The sequence below is a fragment of the Serpula lacrymans genome (assembly GCF_000218685.1).
Source record: "Serpula lacrymans var. lacrymans S7.9 unplaced genomic scaffold SERLAscaffold_17, whole genome shotgun sequence".
Lineage (NCBI taxonomy): Eukaryota > Fungi > Basidiomycota > Agaricomycetes > Boletales > Serpulaceae > Serpula > Serpula lacrymans.
In genome coordinates, this window is record NW_006763306.1 from 229636 (window position 1) to 243795 (window position 14160).

Consider the following 14160-nt stretch of genomic DNA (forward strand, 5'->3'; position numbering starts at 1 on the left):
AATTTTGTGGTGTATGGTAGCTGGTCGATTATTGTTAATGTCTTAAAATGTCCCAGACTTTTGCGCCAAGCGTAGAAGATGTGAATTGTTGTTTGAAAACCACACACAAAATCAAACTAATACACGGTCCATCCAGATTTCACGGACCTTGTCTCTCGGCTTTGCCTCCTAGAACAGTGGAGTGGTCTGGTTGTTCGTGGGGTGGTACGTATAAAGATCCTTCAAAGTAAAACCCAGAGGTGTATGAGTGTGGGTTTTGAGGAGGAGGGATAGTTGAATTTATAGAAGGATAGGGGCTTTGTGACGAGTATAGACGAGCACTACCTTGCTAATCGTAGCACAAGGTAGGTTTGAGAACGACAATATGACGAGGTTCCCAGTGATAGCAGGCTCCTGACGCACAAACTGTAGTGCTCAGAAGGACTCTAATTGAAAGGGATGACAATGACTTCAAAAGTGGGAAGTGACGATGACAGCAGTTGACAGTGATAGAAGTGGGAAGTGTTGTGACCACACTGGATCACAAGTAGCAGAGTAGTGAACTTGAGAGTAGGGAAGAAGTCTGGATTGGAGTTCTTGTTCTTTTTACAAGGTAAAATACAGGGGTTTATATAGTAAAAGAGAAGTAGGCTATGCACAGTATAGCTGTGCAAAAAGAATGAGAAAGAATATGAAGGAAGGAATGTACGCTGACGAATCCTGCGTAGGTAGTACAGGATAAGATTGTCAAAAAAAGAAAAGAAAGGGATAGAACAATAAATGCTGTGAGTAATATCACAGGTTTGTACAGCCATAAAGTAAAGTCCAATAGCAAAAGGAGAGCAGGAAAATCATGATGTCATGGGAAGATGCAGTAAAAAAAGAGCAAGGCAAAACACTATCAGTATCAACACAGTTCCTTTATTGTCAGTCAGACATTCTAAAAAAATATGTGTCCATAAAAATGATTCAAAAATCAAAAATAATTGCACTGTAAATGAATGTTCTGCTGAAAAAAAGAAACTGGAGCCACCGGTCCACCACCTAGTCCAAATCTGATGGTTCCATGGCCTTACCAATGGTCTGGTTATATTGGACCACCTGATCAAACGAGGGAGGGAGGGGAGTGGTTCCAATTTAGAACAAGTGAGTCCCAGGCAGCATGTGGTAGGTGTAGCTATAGCGAAGACGATGGACAAAAGATAAGTGTACCCAAGTGAATGGGACAGCGATGAACATGGGCGACGCAAGGGGATGAACCTTCTCCAGCTCAAAAACTACCCACCCACGCTCCAACCAGGCAAGACGAGCGACCAATGTTTTGATAGTATATGATGGCAGATCGACGTCATGAAGATGGACCTGTTGCCCTATTTGGACCGGCCGCCGGGGCTTTGCTGATATCAGCAGTGGCACGTGGTAGTCAACGGATCGGCGACGGAAGCGGATAGGAAGTGGTGACATCAGAAATGGTGGGGGTGCAAAGAAGATGAGGAGGAGGAGGGTGGAGGTGACGAGGAGGTGAACTAAAATGGGGACCCAGAAACGACCGTCGGGTGAGAATAAAAAGGAGAGGAAGGGGCCCATGGTGGGGCTAGGCAAAGGAAGGGGAGTAAGGGAAACGACAAAAGCGAGGGCGCAATGCAATGTGTAGCCAGTGGCGACGCGAAAATTTGCCGAAATGCCGAAATGTGGAAAGTACCGGATGGAAAAGCAAAGGTGAGCGTGACTGGATTGCCTAATAGAGGTGGTGCTGATCAGCCACAAGTTCAAAAAGGGCAATATTAATTACTATTCCACGTGGCACTGTGCCTGTGTGGCGCAAAGGCGAGTCTTTTTGAATATTCGCTTCGTTATTGACACCTGTCCATGCTACCAATCAACTTTGGTGCATGACACCGCTCTTTTTAGCAACTCGTACTATTTGTGATGTGCCTGTGCATGATAAGTGACAAGTATTTGTTCGCTGTGTGAGAAACGACGTTTGGGATGCATGTCTAGTTGTAGATAGAAATGACTGAGCATTCGAGTGAAGTCGCGCTTCCAGCCCGCTTTGTCCATCTCATTGATGAGACAAGTGCGAGCGATGAAAATCTGGTTTAAGGTTAAGTCTTCGTCGTGTTTCGCGTTTTTGGATGCACAGTAAGAAGCGGCTGGTTTGAGTGCAACCTGATTGTTGTCGTTTGTGATCATGCTGAGAGTGTTCGCTATGGTGTGCTGATGTGCAAAAGCGTCTCTGCAGCCCTCCACTGTGAAGTACCATAATTCGATATAGTCACCGCTTTCGACTTTATTGATTGCATAGGGTGATGGTTTGTCGATAACGAAGTCTGATATGGTAGTTTTGGTGTCAATTTCGTTGAAAGTGAGTTTCGTGTTACTCAGATTGATAGGTTCTTCTACCGGACCGAGGGCTGGAGCGATGCTGGGCACTGGAGAAGGGGAACGGGGGGGTTCGGGTGTGGGAATTTGAGGTGGTGCAGGATTTTGCGTGACCCAGTCCTGTATCATGTGTTGAATGGTTTCGTCTTTGTTCCAGTTGTTGATTTGCATTAAAGCGTTTTGCATGTTGAGAAAGCTGGGGTTCCGAAAATTGGGGCATCCTTTGGGGATGACCAGTGGTGCTTGTTCGGGCATGATGTTAAATGAAAGTAGTGGTAGTTGTTGGTGTCTATGCGTGTGATTCAAAAAGAATGAAGTTTAATAATGATGGTGAGGCTGTTGAGCAAAGAATTGCCAGCCAGTGGAGGTGTCAGAGAGGAAGCGAAGAACTTTCCTTCCGCTGTCACCAAAGACATAGTCCTATTGTGTCACGTGCAAGATGTGACACTATAGGCTGTCAAATGATGATGAGTGATAAGGAATGTCACATGCCGTCACATGCTGTCACAGCATGAAAGGCAATATTTTGCTATGACGCTGCTGGCCAGGAGATTTCTCAGTGTCAGTCTTGTTCATCTACACGATTAAATATATAGAGTATGCATGTCTGTGCGTATTATACAAATCAGAGAGTTTCTGTTTATTTAGTTTCTTAGTTAATGTGTTGTATTAAGCTTGAGGCACGTGGGTTGATCTGGTGTGAAAAGGACTGGTAGTACACTGTATAGCCACCACATGTATATATGGATGCTTTCATAGCAATTATAGCCTTTATAGCACAAGATTTCCCTAAAAACAACACAATAATATTCATAATTTGAATTTACCATAATGTCTGATAAGTGTATTTACTACTATAATTGTTGAGATAAAATTTTGTACAAACATCCAAAACATTACTGTGAGTTCAATTGAGTGGACAATTATCTCTAATTCCCCCAAAGACTGGAATCAAATGACAAACCTGTTTAATTGCAGAAAGGGGTGTAATATCACCAGGCAGGTAGCCAGAAGCATTAGGCCTAGGTTTGGTGACAGAGTACATCATATGGTTGTTTTCAGCTGTTGGGCTTAGACAATTAAACCGTTCAATATAAGCCAAATGATATTGGGGCCAGTTAGAAGGGGCACTATGTGTGCCATATAAAGTTGTAGGTAACTTGAAGATCACTCTGAGACGTCCAATTCTTGTGCTTTGTACAACTTTTAAACAGATAGTAGATAGAGCTTTATATTATAGAACTTACCTGTCAAACCTGTTGATTCACAGTCATTGGAGTTCATTACTACAATAGTATCAAACCTAGGATGCTGTCCACCAACGCTTGAGGGTTTTGCCTTTACAGCATCCATTTGGTCATCAAACAAGTCCACATTGTTTCCAAGAGTCTCAAGGGAGAATTTGATTTTGAATGAATGGAAAACATCAAGTTTTTGAAATGGAAGAGGATAAGATTCTGTTTGTGCTCTGGAATGGGGCTGCTGTAATTTTGAATTAAGATAGAATTTGAGTACGTCCTCAAAGCCTGGGCAGGAGTGCTTCTCCATGATAGATATAAGTGATTGTTGGGATTTGCTTGGATTCTTTGCGATAATGATATGACGATCCTGAGACTTGGCACAAAGGAAAACATCTTTGTCGTCTTTTTCCATGCTCATTTTAAGGTAACTCTCAAAAGTAAATATTTTTTCCCTTCGCAGCAGCCAAAAAATACTGAGAGATTGGGTAAGGTAGCCCAAGGTGGTATCATCATGCATTGGGTATTGTGCTATCTGAATAAAGTCTAAAAGTGATTGATAGGTGATGATAGCATGACGTGGAAGTTTGCCAATAAGGCATCCCAATAGTGTTATGATACACAATTTCTGGACCTTTAATTTTCATTCTCCTCTTTAACTTTCTACTGTAGTTTTCACACACTGTGCCATGCGGCACTTTCCATTTTGTTCAAACTCCACCTTCTCGCGCTGCACTGCCTTTTTTATTATTTTAGCTACAAATCTCTCATGCAGTGGAGCTGGTCACATGAGCTGTGCCCCATGACATCATCAGCCACTGCTTTCATCAACTGTACAGTACATAAGTACAAACACGCTGTAGTAGTATATAAACCTCAATAGATCCAGGAGACTCCTCAGCGAGTCCTCCTGTTGTTTCCCCACAACTAACTCGGTCCTATCTTAAAGGGTAACCACTCCCTCTCATTACTCTTTTGCTTGTCTGAGTTGTGCGCCAGAGTAACTAACTCTTGGTTGTTACAAATAGTATCTTTGCATATCTTTCCGTTTCTTCCCCCCTATTTGACCAAGAGCAGAAAAGCCATTCTTGAAATAACAAACACCAAAGTAGGGAGGAGTGCTCTGATGTGTGCATCAAGTTCCTTAGGATCTAGTAGTTTCTGGCACCAATGCACCATGTGCTTGAAAATGCCCTGGTATAACTGGTGGAGGACATCAGAAGTGATTGCAATATGGATGTTACAGTGAGAAAACCCAGTCCAAAAGGGTTTGTAGACAGATCCAGATAGTAGTTGCTCCTTGCACCTCTCTTGAAACTGATGGAATGAATGTGTATCTTCCTTAGCCTTGTTGATTACTGACTCTGTCCATTGATCGGTATATGGCTCTCCTGCAGTAGAGGCTGAAAGCTCTTCTGGAGGTCGCTTGTATTTGGGGCAGGTACCATATTTTGAGCACATCACCAGACACTGCTCTGGATAATTGGTCACATAGCAGGCTAGCACAGGGTATACTCTTTTTACTGCTCCATCTCCTCCTATCACCTCTATTCCATCCCTCCCAGCTTTTTTAATGGGTCCAAAATAATCTTCATTGACTCATGAAATAGTCTCTGCACTCTGGATGACTTTTTGTGAGGCAACATTGAACTATAACAAAAATGATACCCATCTCTGACTGCACTTGCAGGGAGTAAGAGGTACAATGAGCTTGAGGTCGACAGATGCTAGCAAATATAGCAAGTAGAGGACTTGGGGAGTAAACTCAAGGGTTTCTGGTGAGGAGTAAAGCTGGTAATCCAAGTAATAGAAAGCTAAAGAACTATACATGAATGTATAGGGTTATTATAGAGCTAACCATCTATCCCTCAGACCGAAAGTGTAACAACCAAGAGTTAGTTACTCCGGCGCACACAGGAACACACTATAGAGAAGATGAAGAGGGAGTGGTTACCCCTTGAAATGCAGAGAGTTAGTTGGTATACAACAGGGGAAGTGCCGTGTGGCACCATGTGTGAAAGTTAAAGTATAAGGTTAAAGCGGAGAAATAAAAGTAAAGGGAAGGTCCGAAAATTGTGTTATTGTAACAGAAAGAGGAATAAAAGAAAAGTGGTCTGAGGAAGAAATCAACCAATAAGAAAAAGAATAATTATTGTACAACTTTAAGGATTAATCAGCAGGTGAGAGAATGTACTAATAATAAGTATTGTCACACGTATTCAGGAACCGTATCCTCATGATGAGGTACAATCCTGACTAAAGTGTTTATTAATATCTCCAGGCACTGATGGGGCTTGGAGCGTGAGATATCTACCACCAGTCCTTACCCATTGTGCTGGCTGGCTGGGAGTACTACTCAGTCTCTGATCTGCAATATGAAGTGGTAACAATGGTTAAGAAAACCTGTGAGGGCTATGAGAAGCAAGATAGAAAAAGATACCATACCTCTAGCCCTAGAGCCAAAACATAGGACAAAAAGATAAGAAAATAAGAAAATATAAATGATCCTTACAGTTTTCTCTCAAAGTGAGTCACATGCCTATGATTTTGATTACAGACAAGTAGCTAATTACGATACAGGCATGCTGGCTTGGCCTCTATTGTATTGCATGTGGAATATTGCCCAAAGTTAGATACACAGAATAGGCAAATTTGGAATCTGAGAACTGCGTCAATTGTGTTTTGTCTGTAGCAATTATAACTGGTGAAGGAGCTGCTCCCTTAGGTAGATGTGCCTGCACACATAAGAGTCAACATTCAAATAAAATTAATATCCAGCATAATACTGACCTGGATTGCATGCCACCACTTTCCAGTCATTTTATTGTAAATTCTATTCTCTTTCTGTGCATTACTGAATATCTTCTTAGGTTTGTAGACAATGTGTTTTGCATGGGCTGGGTTGCCAAGGAGGCTAAAAATGGCAGAAAGGACATCACAGTATGAATGAATTAGATGCTTGTCATCAGGGGCATCTGGGAATGCAATGGTTTTTGACATCCAATCAGCTCTGGATGGAATAACAGAGTCAATTATCTTGTGTAGCCCTCTAATGTTGTGATAGGACAATCCCAGTCTCTCTTTAACCTGAAACAATGGCTTCTTTAAGGAGATCCAGGAAGTGAATAGAATAAAGACATACCCCTGGAATAGCTAACAAATGGTCAAATGATTTGTGACCTATTCCATCCTGGATTGCCCAACAGGTGACTTGCCAGTCTGTTTTCGATGCAAATAGAAAGAACCTAGTATCCTGTGGTCCAGAGGCAACTGGGAAATCATTGTCCATATCCACATCCCCATAGTCATCTACAGCCCCTTTTGCCCCTTCAAACTCTTTTCTCCATCTCTCATGCAAGATATGGTCCATACATATTATCTGACCTGCTGTAGGGTGGGAATTTCTACATGCTCATCATCATTATCATTCAGGGAAATGGCATTTGGATGATTAGAAGGACCCACTGCCTCCCCTGGCTCCAGATCCTCCTGTTCAGGTTGCCTGAGTGGGATGAATGCAAATAGATCTTCTTCAATATCTTCCACGGCATCTTCAATGGATTCCTCTTGGAATGGATGTGGAGGGCCATAGGGGTTATCTAAATTTTCTTCCACCAGCAATCCTTGCCTCTCCAAGTTGCCATCCTGCTGTGTTAGGATCTCTCTCAATTTACCCTTGCAGTACCAAGCACAGCTTCTTGCAGAGCCAAGGTGCATATTGAGGGCATGGGTGGAAGATTTGACGAAGGGTATCATACTGAGAAGAATCATTGGTAAGGAACAAAGGGAGTGACATAGGGTGATATGGCAAGATCAATAAGAAGGGTGATATCATCAAGCTAATCATCTGATTCTTGAGCATCTTCAAAGTCTTCCTCTGTTGGTTAACGACGCGATAATGCATCAGGACCACGATGACGATCAGCAGGTATGTGAATGAGCTTGAAATCAAAGAGAAGGATGCCCTGAATCCAGCAATTGATAGTGGCATTAGGCTGAAGATCTGGGTCATTGAGCATGCCTTTGATATACTTGGCATCCACCTCCACATGCAAGTGTTTTACTCCTACAATGTAAAGGCAAAAATGACAAAGTGCTCTGAACAAACCATACAATTCTAGCTTGGGTTGACTGTAATTTGCCTCTCTATCATTCATGGGAATAGAGCCTTAGCAAGCTAAACACTTCTTTCCATTTTCATCAAGCTGGGAGAGGATGAAACCAACAGCAATCTTGCTGGTATCAACTGAAAGAATGACTGGGTTGTGTGATGAATAATCTATAGGGTGAAGTGCTGGTGCAGAGGATACTGCATGCTTCAGAGCATCAAATGCTTCTTGTCTGCGTTCATCCCATTGAAATTCAGCTCCTTTGCAATATAATTCTGTCAGGGGGCGTGCAAGAGCAAAGTAATTGCCAATCCAAATGCGAACTGTGCCACATAGACCAAGAAAACTGCGAACATCTTTGAGAGTCTGGAAAATTGGCCATTTAAGAATCTTGTCAACCTTGGTACTGTCAGGGAGACGACCTTCTGGGCAGTATACTTGTCCGACAATCACAACTTGAGGACGACATAACTGAGTCTTCTTTCCAGAGAAAACAGAGAAAGTTCTGCCAGCATGACCAACTCTATGCATATTGCAATGAGCATCAATGGCATGTTCCCATATAAATCTACGAATGCCAGGGTTGCCAGGGATGGTCTCTGGGTTGCCATCTGCATCTTCATAATGAGAAGTAGGTCCTTTGATTGGGAGGTCATCAACAAAGTTATTGGCAATATGCAGAATTTTGTCTTGCAGGATGAAAGTCATACAATTCTGGAATTCTGGAACAGAATTGGTGAATCCCATATGCATAGAAGTAATCCTCAGAAGTCCTAGTGGCAATAGAAAAGAGTTAAGGTCACGACTGTCAGGGTACACTTTTTGAGCATCAAATCCCCAAAAGAGATCAAACACAGTATAGTATTGGGAACCAGCAAATGGCTCCACAAAGTTGTCAAGGGTGAAATAGTAGTTTGTATCCCTGATACTCACAAAATAAGAATAATGATTTATCCAAATATAAGTAGTGACAATGAGTAAAAAAATAATCTAAGTCCATGAAAGGTTAATATATAACACCTGTATAATATATTTTATAAGCTCTCATGGTGTAGTGCATAAATATGATGTTTGGCTATAGGTTGCTTAGTCACCCAAGAGCTGACTAGCAGGTTGAGAGTTCAAATCCTGTCTGTGTTAATTTTTTTTATCAGCCACACAACAATTTCCAACATCTATAAGAGCATTTATAGAGCTATATGAGTCTCTATAAATGGCAGAGGTTCTATAACAGGTTTGACCACTATAACAGCTTTATGAGTACTTATAGTGCTATAAAGCTCTATATAGCTACCCCTATATTTCCTGATGGTGTGGAGCAGTAGGCTGAGTGGGTAAGTTGCTGCTTCCTTGAGAGGATCAAGATGGTCTGGCTAACTGGTTCATGATAGTGGGAGGGCGAAGTATAAGTCTAGCATCAGTTTCAAGCTTGATAGCACGATAGTAGAGCAGAGGATAGTTAGGATCTTCAATTGTCAAGGAACCCAACTTCTTGATAAGGGTTTCTACTTCATATTTCTTGACAGCAGTGTGCTCTTCTTTGTCTAAGGAGTGAAGGGTTTTCTTCAACTTGGAAGGACTCAACAGCTTTCTCTCTTTCTCTGTCTCAGAGGTGCACTTTTTCTCTTTCTTCTGCTTGGTGGTTCTCCTGATATAACAAGGTGGTTCTTCCTCTTTGTCAGAGTCAGAAGAATTGTCTAAAGAACTGGAAGAGTTGTCTGATTCCAAGTCTGAATCCAAATTATCAGAGTCAAAATCTTCATCATCAAAGCGATCTCTGTGAAGGACATGCTCTACAGCTTTGACAACATCATCAAAAGCAAAAGGCTGGGAGAGATCAAGGGTAGGATCCCTCTGAAGGAGTCTGTTTTCAATGTGATAATGAAGGGTTTTAGATAGTCCTTTCCAGAAGAAGAAATTGAATATGTCCTGAGTGATCTTGGATTTGGCAAGAAGCCATCCACCAACGCAAACATACTTCCTCATGTAGCTCTTGAAATCATCCAGAGAGCCCATTTGCTTCTTGTGCAAAACATTGACCAGCTGTTTAAGATGATGCTCTTTAAATTTGGCCTCTGCCTTTGCACCATCAAAGTACTGGAGAATTTCATCTCTGAGACTGTTACATGAGGGTGTAATGAAGTGCTTTATTCCTTCAATGATTTTGCAAACATATGTGGAGCAGTATTGGAGAATGCTTGAGCATTTTTCATCATCAGCAGTGACATTGTTTGCATGACAGATACGCTCATATTGGAGAACAAAATCCCTGACACGAGTATAGTCTCCCTTGAACTTCTTAGGAGCATAACGAGTTCCGGGAATTGGCATAGTGATGACTGAGAGAGTAGTAGGTTGATTCATAGTGGAAAATATAGGGGGTAAACATGAAGCTTGCTGAGTAGAAGCTGGTACAGAAATTGAGTTACTGGAAGAGAGGGATGAGACAGATAAAGTGGTGGGTGAAATAGAAGGTGTAGATGATAAATTAGACAGTGATGGCAATGAAATGGTGGGAATTTAGCTTGAAGGAAACCACCCCTCACAGTGGGCTCCAATTGTTGATGATAAGAACTGTTGTTAGAAAACCACACACAAAAAAACAAACTAACAAACAATCCTCCCAGATTCTATGGAACATGTTTATTGGCTTTGCCTCCTAGAACAGTGGGTGCTCTGGTTGTTTGTGGGGTGGTATGTACAATGATCCTTCAAAGTCAAACCCAAGGATGTATGGGTGTGGGTTTTGAGGAGGAGGGATAGTTGAACTATGGAAGATAGGGGCTTTACAACGAGAATAGACGAGCACTATCTTGCTAATTGCAGCACAAGGTAGGTTTGAGAACGATGAGATGATGAGGTGATGAGGTTCCCAGTGATAGTAGGCTCCTGATGCACAAACTGTAGTGCTCAGAAGGACTCTAATCGAAAGGGATAACAATGACTTCAAAAGTGGCAAGTGACAATGACAGCAGTTAACAGTGGTAGCAGTGGGAAGTGTTGTGACCACAATGGATCACAAGTAGCAGAGTAGTGAGCTTGAGATTAGAGAAGAAGTCTGGATTGGAGTTCTTGTTGTTTTACAAGGTAAAATACAGGGGTTTATATAGTAAAAGAAAGGTAGGCTATGCACAGGATAGCTGTGCAAAAGGAATGAGAAAGAACATGAAGGAAGGAATGTATGCTGACAAATCCTGCGTAGGTAGTACAGGATAAGATCATCAAAATAAGGAAAAGAAAGGGATAGAACAATAAATACTGTGTAAGTAATGTCACAGGTTTGTACAGCCATAAAGTAAAGTCCAATAGCAAAAAGAGAGCAGGAAAATCATGATGTCATGGGAAGATGCAGTAAAAAAAGGATAAAGGAAAACAATATCAGTATTGACACAGTTCCTTTATTGTCAGTCAACAAGCATTCTAAAAAAAATATGTGTCCATAAAAATGATTCAAAAATCAAAAATAATTGCACTATAAATGAATGTTCTGCTGAAAAAAAGAAACTGGAGCCACCGGTCCACCACCTAGTCCAAATCTGATGGTTCCATGGCCTTACCAATGGTCTGGTTATATTGGACCACCTGATCAAACGAGGGAGGGAGGGGAGTGGTTCCAATTTAGAACAAGTGAGTCCCAGGCAGCATGTGGTAGGTGTAGCTATAGCAAAGACAATAGACAAAAGATAAGTGTACCCAAGTAAATGGGACAACAATGTACATAGGCGATGCAAGGAGATGAACCTTCTCCAGCTCAAAAACTACCCACCCACTCCAACCAGGCGAGACGAGTGACCAATGATTTGATAGTATATGATGGAAGATCGACATCATGAAGATGGACCGGCCGCTGGGGCTTTGCTGATATCAGCAGTGGCACATGGTGATCAATGGACTGGAGACAAAAGTGGATAGAGAGTGGTGACATCAGGTATGGTGGGGGAGCAAAGAAGATGAGGAGGAGGAGGGTGGAGGTGACGAGGAGGTGAACTAAAATGGGGATCCAGAAGCAACCATCAGGTGAGAATAAAAAAGAGAGTAAGGGTCCCATGGTAGGGCTGAGTAAAGAAAAAGTAAGGGAAAAACGATGAAAGCAAGGGCGCAATGTGTAGCCAGTAGCGACGCAAAAATTTGCCGAAATGCCGAAACACGGAAAGTACCAAATGGAAAAGCAAAGGTGAGCGCAACTTGATTGCCTAATAGAGGTGGTGCTGATCAGCCACAAGTTCTAACAAGGCAATATCAATTACTATTCCACATGGCACTGTGCCTGTGTGGCGCAAAAGCAAGTTTTTTTGAATATTTGCTTCATTTTTGACACCTGTCCATGCTACCAATCAATTTTGGTGCATGACAATGTCCAGGTCCTGGGTGGTTTTTTCATGTGGTTGGCAATAAGTCCAAGCTTTTGCAAAAAAAATGTGATCCCCAAATATGGCTGCAGAATGAAATGATCAAAGGTTTTGCTGGTGCAGCCGTCAAAATGGAGGATTTTGATCCAGGAGCATTTGAGATTGATGAGTTGGTTTGGCAACAGAATTTGGTTGAGCATAGGGGAGTCAGTGTGCCAGGTATCCTGGGAGATATAGAGACAGATCATCTGATCCAAGTTCAAAAACTGCCCGAGGCTTCTGGATATTTGCATTTTGTTATAGGTCAAATTACTAGGTTGCATTAGTAATTATTTCTTATTATTTGCCTGGACTGTTTATATTGTCTAGGTTTTCATCCCAATCATCTGATAGTTAATAAAACTAAGTGAAACTCAGCCACTGCCCGAGAGGCTATAGAAACGACTTTATTATTTACCTATGTGAAACTACAATAGATGTTAGTTTAAGGTGATCTCTAATAAATGTAATGTAACATACCTCAGCCACTGCCCAAGAGGCTATAGAAATGACTGAGGTATTCCTATACTAAACCCCCTACTACTTATAGTCGGAGGTGCTACTCGCTACAGTATACTAGGAGTACAATTGTGCTCCTAGGAGAACAATGGTTACTCCATGGAGTGGTGGCTATGCTCCATGGAGAACAATGGCTGCTTCGGCAGAGACCGGGTTTATCCGGTTTTGTCACTCCCACTCGAGTGCAACCGTAGTCCCATAGCTTTAGAGAATTTCCAGTGTTTTTCATGAGTGAGGGGTTTAGTGAGAATGTCTGCAACCATATCTCCTGTAGGAACATATCTGATTACTGCCTCTCCCTTTGATACTAAGTCATCTCGGATAAAATGATATTTCCGTTGAATGTGTTTTGTGCGAGCACGGAACTGTGGATCTCGTGTAAGAATGATAGCTGCTTGATTGTCACAGTGCAATGTTGTAGGTCCATTTTGAGCATGTCCAATTTCTTCAAAAAATATCCAAAGCCATGCAAGGTGTTGTCCAGCATTGCTCAATCCAATGTACTCTGACTCCGTGGAGGATAAAGCGACCATGCTTTGTCTTTTGCTTGTCCAGGAGATTGCTCCTCGGATGGTGATAAAGACAAACCCTGATGTTGATCGAGACGTGTCTGGGTCTCCAGACCAATCTGCTTCTGAATATCCATCGAAATCCATGTCCATGGAGACATCTGTGCCATCATATTGTACTTCCATGTCCCTGGTTGCTTTCAGATATCGGAGGACACATTTTGCAGCTTCCCAGTGATGGCTCCTTGGAGCTGAGCTATGCCTGCTTAGTATTCCAACAACGTGGGCAATGTCTGGGCGGGTTCCGAGCATGGCATACATGAGGGAGCCTACAATTGAGAGGTATGACACTTGACGCCCTTCAATATGCATCTCGTGTTGCACAATATCTTCCCCTGGAGCATTTGCAAGGAGTTTTGATCCATGGGCCATTGGTGTCCATACTGGTTTGCAGTTCTTCATTCCAGTACGCTCCAGGACTGTGTCAATGTATTGGCGTTGCAATAGGAATATTGTTTTGTTTGAACTATCACATTGGATTTCTATTCCGAGGATGTATTTTGCTTCCCCAAGGTCCCGCATTTTGAATATGGATTTGAGTTTGGCTTTTGTGATATCCATGAATTTTCGGGATGAAGCTCCTAGGAGGAGGTCATCTACATAGACAACAACAAAGCATATTTGTTTGTTGTCCTGGAATACATAGAGACATGTTTCTGCATTTAGTCTTGTGAAACCGAGCTCCTGGAGCTTGCGATCAAAAGTTTTGTTCCATGCACGACCAGCTTGTTTTAACCCGTAGATGGATTTCTTCAATCTCCAGCAGTATCCAGGTTGGATAGGAACACCCCCTGGAGGAAGCATGTACAGTTCTTCTTCAAGTTCTCCATTGAGATAAGCTGTGGATATGTCCATTTGATCAAGTTCTAGGTCGTACTTTGCTGCCAGGGCTAGAATAATTCGGATTGACTCTAAGTTTGCAACTGGAGCAAAAACCTCCTGGTAATCAATCCCCTCCCTTTGAGTAAAACCTTGT

At 42.2% G+C, this 14160-nt stretch overlaps 3 protein-coding genes across 3 annotated transcripts; all 3 read right to left on the reverse strand.

Annotated features, from left to right (window-relative positions):
- Positions 1–1899: 1899 nt before the first annotated feature.
- On the reverse strand, positions 1900–2616 carry SERLADRAFT_443261 (uncharacterized protein; the record flags this gene model as incomplete). The annotated part of the gene is made up of 1 exon (XM_007323880.1): positions 1900–2616. One exon carries the CDS (start codon positions 2614–2616, stop codon positions 1900–1902), a length of 717 nt encoding a protein of 238 aa, XP_007323942.1.
- A 4358-nt stretch (positions 2617–6974) lies between these two features.
- On the reverse strand, positions 6975–7355 carry SERLADRAFT_443262 (uncharacterized protein; the record flags this gene model as incomplete). The annotated part of the gene is made up of 1 exon (XM_007323881.1): positions 6975–7355. The coding sequence occupies one exon, from the start codon at positions 7353–7355 to the stop codon at positions 6975–6977; it is 381 nt and encodes a 126-aa protein (XP_007323943.1).
- A 1712-nt stretch (positions 7356–9067) lies between these two features.
- SERLADRAFT_443264 (uncharacterized protein) lies at positions 9068–10072 on the reverse strand (the record flags this gene model as incomplete). The annotated part of the gene is made up of 1 exon (XM_007323882.1): positions 9068–10072. One exon carries the CDS (start codon positions 10070–10072, stop codon positions 9068–9070), a length of 1005 nt encoding a protein of 334 aa, XP_007323944.1.
- Between the last annotated feature and the right edge of the window lie 4088 nt (positions 10073–14160).